This window comes from Triticum urartu, chromosome 1A (genome assembly GCF_056163025.1).
Source record: "Triticum urartu cultivar PI428250 chromosome 1A, HENAU_Tu73, whole genome shotgun sequence".
Classification (NCBI taxonomy): domain Eukaryota; kingdom Viridiplantae; phylum Streptophyta; class Magnoliopsida; order Poales; family Poaceae; genus Triticum; species Triticum urartu.
Window position 1 is genome coordinate 495,576,027 of NC_141873.1, and position 6,000 is coordinate 495,582,026.

At 47.7% G+C, this 6,000-nt stretch overlaps 1 protein-coding gene across 1 annotated transcript; it reads left to right on the top strand.

Moving 5' to 3' along the window:
* Positions 1–818: 818 nt before the first annotated feature.
* Positions 819–4,248, top strand: LOC125521785 (serotonin N-acetyltransferase 1, chloroplastic). The gene is made up of 8 exons (XM_048686851.2): positions 819–1,044; positions 1,128–1,213; positions 1,865–1,928; positions 2,814–3,000; positions 3,095–3,194; positions 3,334–3,434; positions 3,534–3,627; positions 3,874–4,248. The coding sequence occupies exons 1-8, from the start codon at positions 1,007–1,009 to the stop codon at positions 3,951–3,953; spliced, it is 750 nt and encodes a 249-aa protein (XP_048542808.1). The 5' UTR covers positions 819–1,006; the 3' UTR covers positions 3,954–4,248.
* Positions 4,249–6,000: the final 1,752 nt, after the last annotated feature.

The window sequence follows — 6,000 nt, forward strand, 5'->3', positions numbered from 1 at the left end:
TTTCCTTTCTTCCATGACGTTTTGTCTCTCTCAAGCCTCCTCTCAATCTCTCACCCAAATCTCCTACTAGATGATGTTGTTTTTTGCAGCTAGTGCGTGGTTTAGGGAACTGCGACTGCATGCAAGACCTCGTCCATGCCGCCCCTGGCCATCACCGGCCCTGCGAATAGCGACGGTGTTGTCAGGAACGGCGGCAGTGTTTCTGAAACATCATTTTTGTTGCAATTTTTTCTGCAATATCCTGTGTGTTGCAAAAGTTCCTTCTTCAATAACATGGCAAAAGAATTCTGCAACAAAATCTCTGGTGCGAAAAAATTCTGCAACAAGGCTTATGTTGCAATAATGGAGGACGTTGCTAGTTGCAAAAAATAAAATCTACAACAAGATCACGGTTGCAAAAAAATTCCGCAACAAGGCTTGTGTTGCAATAATGGAGGGTGTAAAAAATGTGCAACAAGACATGCGTTGCAATAATGGAAGGCACTGCTGGTTGCAAAATATTTCCGCAACAAGGCTTGTGTTGCAATAATGGAGAGTGCCGCTGGCCACTCGATGCACCAGATCCGATGGCTGGCGACCCGACCGATCTTTTAAAACGATCCGCCCGTGTAGCTGCCCCCTTGTTGAAAACGTTCTATTTCTTGAACCATGCATCCAAATGCTGAACCGTCTTCATAATTGAATTTCCCGTGTTAACATGTTTCGACAAACTTTTTCCAGAGTTGCTTCCGGGCCGAGTGGGCTCACGCCATCAAGCCGGTGGGCTTTGCCCGCCCGCCTGCCTCTGCAGCAAAACACGGCTCGGAAAGCGGCGCTGTTCGCTGCCGTTCTCCCACTCTCGCCTGGCCTGACCTGACCTGACCTTATCCACCGCCCCGACGCGACGACTGGCCGCGAGCGACGCAGCCGCATACCGCGCGCGTGAGCCCCCTTCCCCTCTCCCCACCACCCCGCCCCTGTTCCCCGGAAGCGCGCGAGCTGCCGCCGGAATCAGCAGGCCGCGAAGATGGTGGCCGCCTTCGCCGTCACTCCCTCCTCGTCCATGTAAGTACAGTAGCCCCAAATCAAATCAAGTCAAGCTCCCCTCTCTACCCGTTTCTTGCTGATTTTCTTCCCTTTCTTCGCAGATGCGGCGTCTGCGTCCCGACGGCGTGCCGTCCGGAGGCGCGGGGCATAGTGCCGGCGCCGAGGTTCTTCCATAACCGGAACCAAGGTACACACACTTTTGTTTCCCTTCCCCACATAGTTACATTGCAGCGGGCACTCGCAGGCAGAATCGTGGGGCTCGATTCGGACTCAAGTGTGAAGATGAGTCCAATGTTAGGCTAGCAAGGACCTGAGTCAAGCCGGCGACACGCTGAACCAGATTAGGAATGGTCGTTCGTTTCTTGGCTGGCCCATGACTCAAGTGTGGTGGTTAATGTAGAAATTGCACCGCGAATAGTTTCCAGCAATGCTGAATGCTTATTTATTTCTAATTTTTCTTGTTAATTTTTGGAAGACGCCATCAGTCTATCTCGCACGTTGCTGTACCCACCCCCAAATGCCAGCTATGCTATTTGCACATCTTGTGGGTAAATTGACTCTGTGAGTTCCTCTGCTGATTGGCTCTAAAAAATCAGCATCGTGCTAGATAGGAGGCCACTGATTGCACGTTTTAAAATGTTTGGTGTCCAATGAACTTGCACGCCTTTGTTATTTTGTCATCTGTTAGTTGCTACTTGCTAGTAGGCTGAATATATTGTTCGTGATGTGTTCTGTCACCTCTGTCGACCTGTTCATGAAGCATAAATGTTCATTTGCTGAACTAATAACTAATAAGTGCTTGCCAAACACTAATGATCTAATCATGTTTTGATTGCAGCGAACACACGGTCTGCAACAGCTTGGTCCTTGAAGGCCGGTCTATGGGACTCTCTCAAATCTGGGTAAAGTACATTATGTACCCCTTTAAATATTTGTGTTATGTTTATGTTTAAAAAATATCTACTACTATATCATCTATGTACTATTGAAAAAAACACTATTTCCAGAGCTTCCCACCTTGATGCAAAGGGTTAAACCATTAAACAAGTGCGGGTTTCCCACATTATCATGGCTGGGAGCCTGGGACAAAAGAAGGCGAGGATAAAGTAACAGTGACATCTAAGAATTCACATGTTAATCATGAGAACAAGCATTGCTATAGTGGGACTCAATCATGGTGGCAGGAAAATGATCCTGCTAAAATTCGGATCATCTTTTCTCCAGAGCAAGCAGCAGGAGCTCCACCTCTCCATTAAGTAGAAAAACCAGCCGAAAACTGATACAGTGGACTCAACCAGCCTAGCACACTAGGCCCAGAGCTCACACACATCACAGAAAACGCAATACCTGAACACCCACAAACCAATGGACATGTGAGCACGGGCAGAAGAGCACACCACACTGCAACTCTGCTGAAAATGTGCTCGCTGCACCACAGAAACCCTATGCCCCTGTTGAGTATTGCTAGATCCAGTGTGATTGCCCCAACGAAGAGAGCACGGCATTCCAGCCAGGCTTGACAGAAGCATGATAGAACCCCAAATAAAGTGTCGAGGAAAGAAACTCTGACTGCTGCCAAGAAGCCACTCTCCGAACAAGTAGTTTGATACGTTCTTTTATTGTCCGCTTAACAAGGGAGTCTCAAAATATTATACTGAACACCGAGCCTGAAAACTCATGATCTTTCTTGCATGTTACATACCTTTAGAGTATTATCCAACAGTTGCATGTCATGTTTCTGAAATTTGTACCTTATGGGGAAAAAACCCAATGCTTTTGCTTCACAGGTTTTTAAAAACTAGCAATAGTACAGAGACAGTAGAGCCACTATCCACAGCACTTGAAGAAGAAGAAATTGTACCTGAGGAATTGGTGCTCCTAGAAAGGACACTCCCTGACGGTAGCACAGAACAGATCTTATTTTCTTCAGCTGGTGATATTGATGTATATGATCTCCAGGCCTTATGTGACAAGGTGATCTTTCCTCAAAGCACTTTGATGTTTCGTCCTGCAGTGTTAGTGATTTATCCTACAAGAAATATTTAGTTTTGTAATGTTCATCTCATAGGTAGGATGGCCACGCAGACCTCTAACAAAAATAGCAGCATCCTTAAGAAACAGCTACTTGGTCGCTACACTACATTCAATAACTAGGTCTTCGGAAACAGGTACTTGCGTTGTTTAATTGTTACTGGATCTCGTGTGATCCGTGCAAATAAGTTAAAACCAGTTTCCTAATCTTCAGATTATTTGCAGAAATTCATTTTTCTAGCTGACGAACATCTTAGTATAGAAGTTGTTTGACAGAGGGAGAAGAGAGGAAGCAACTGATTGGTATGGCGCGGGCAACTTCAGACCATGCGTTCAATGCTACAATCTGGGACGTCCTTGTTGATCCTTCCTATCAGGTGAATTGGCGAAGACTTTTCTGCTTTGTGTCTGAGTCCTCCTTTACTAGTTGTTGTATCAAGATTCATGCGTAGTGGCTTAGAACTTAATCATTCCAGGGTCAAGGTCTTGGTAAAACACTCATGGAGAAAGTGATCCGTACTCTGCTCCAGAGGGACATCAGCAACATCACACTATTTGCGGACAGTAAAGGTACTTCTCTAGCGGACCCCAACTTGTTTGGGGCTGAAGGGCTTTGTTATTGTTGTTGTTAATTGATTTCCTCGTAATACACGCGCGCCGCGGCACATCGATGCGTTCTGCTTTGTGGTAGCGGGGAAAAATGGATGTTCCGTTCGTTGCCGGATGCAGATAATGCAGCACAGTAGTATATACTGTTTCATCAGGCTGCTAACGAATCATTGTTGGTGGTCCTTGATTCCTTCTGATTAATTGCAGTGGTGGACTTCTACAAGAACATGGGGTTCGAAGCCGACCCCCAGGGCATCAAGGGCATGTTCTGGTACCCCAGAGTTTAGTAGCTCCGGTGGCGGCCCGGGCGCCCACCTGGTCTCCGCCCGACGACCGGCGCAGTCTGCTCCAGTACAGAAGAATATTGGCAGGAGCTGAGCTGTGTATAACAGCGACTCGAGTGGCCGATGGCCATTTGCAACGTCTGGTGCCACCGGCTCTCAGGTCCTGTTGGTCTGTATGTAACTGCTAGGAAGTAAAGTATCCCTGTTCTCGTACTGCGAAGGAGACGGCCACACCCAACATTATTATACCGTGGAAGTCAAGAGATTGGTCTTCCTCCAATCAACATGTCCAGGTCCACATCGCGTCGCCGTTCACTCGGTCGGTCCAGTAATCGGTCGGTTTTCTGGACTGTTTCTGTCATTAACGTGTGAGATTTTTCGAGCAGCGTATGTATGAATGTATATGGGATCGTCTCGTGTTGGCCATCATCATCCACTGAAGCTGGAGAGCTGGGTCGTGCCGTGGAAGCTTTTCATCTCGCTGGCCGACAAGCCAAGCCACTCAATGCAGCTGGTGTCACCGGCGGCCAACCTGTGCCGTCAACGACAAGCCGCTGCCCGCTGCTCGCACGCGGTCAGCGCGCGTGCCTTCTTGACCCGATCTTGTGGCTATCCGTTTCGCTCATCCTGCACCGATCCTCCATTGCACACGAAGAGTACTCCAACCGATATGATCCGTGGTTGGCTGTACGTTTCAACCTCCAACCGATCCGAATAAATGGGACGGGAGCTTGTTTCTCTATGCACTGCCGTCAGTCAAGTACGTTGTCTTGCTCGGGAATCCTGCCATGGCGTGCGGGCGACACACACACGCAGCGCGCGCCCTCCACGACGGTGATATCATATCACGCAGCTGGAACGGAAGATCGGCCAGGTGCGTGAAACGTGATAGGTTAGCCTGACAAACCCCGACCATCCAGAAGAGGTGATTATTATTACACGCTCTTTTTTTTTTCTGCGAGAAATTATTATCACGCGCTCTTACCAGTGACTAGCAGCGACTGATCAATCAGACGGTTTTTCTGTCCGATTCCCAGCGCGAAACCCGCGAGCTGATGAGATGATGGAGGATATGATGTTTCTTGGCGGTTTGCAGGTCTATCTGGGGCCGGAAAGTCTGGCCACAATTAGAATCTCGCACAAGGTGAGTGATGGACCCATCGATAGTGTCGCTCAGGGAGGTGTGTGCGCGTCATGGCAGCGTCAGTGTGTCGCCGCGTTACCAGTGGGAACGCTGCCACCGTTGTCTAAAGCCCATGCATAAGCATGCTTCCACTTGAACCTTGATCTTGCTTTCTCGGTGCGCGGTTACATGTACTAATATATAGCCCATCTCTCTATATTCGCCACTCACCATCACCCTCACATGCTAAGTATAGATTTGTTTACGGCATCGATGTGGCCACTCTACTCTCATTCTCCGCTGATCCCCGACCCCGAGGCCAGGAAATGTAGACTAATTTCGTCTGGATATTGTTTTATAGTTAGACGGGCTTTGTTATGGTTACCCAGATATTACCCTCTCAAAACTCATGTCATATGATATTGGACGCAATGATGCAGTGATTCCCAGCTTGATTAAGAAAAGCTGCTATCAAGTAGCAGAAGGTCCACATATTCAAAAGCTGCTTAGCTTAATGAGGCTATCGGAATCACTTTGTACCAACTTGAGTAGCTTTCAAGTCTCGTAGACTTAACAAAGGGACAAAAGGAAGAAGAGAAGAAGATCAGCCCGTGTTGTTGTTGATCCTTTTTTTCCAAACTTAGTCATGTATCACGCGTCACTGATATAAAGGTGAAAAAAACCTTCTCTAGCTGGATCTCTCTGGACTGTCAAATTGTATTGGATTAGATCAAGCTGGGGGTAAATATCCCAAAAGCACACGGCCAGCATGCATGCACTAGCCAGTAGCCACACATTTTGACCAGAGCAACGGTAACTATATGTACATATCTACTAGCACAATCTTAATCAAGTTGAGCCGCTTCACTCTCACCACTGTCGTCCGATCTACGCTCCACTAATGATGCAGACCACTTTGACTTTGAT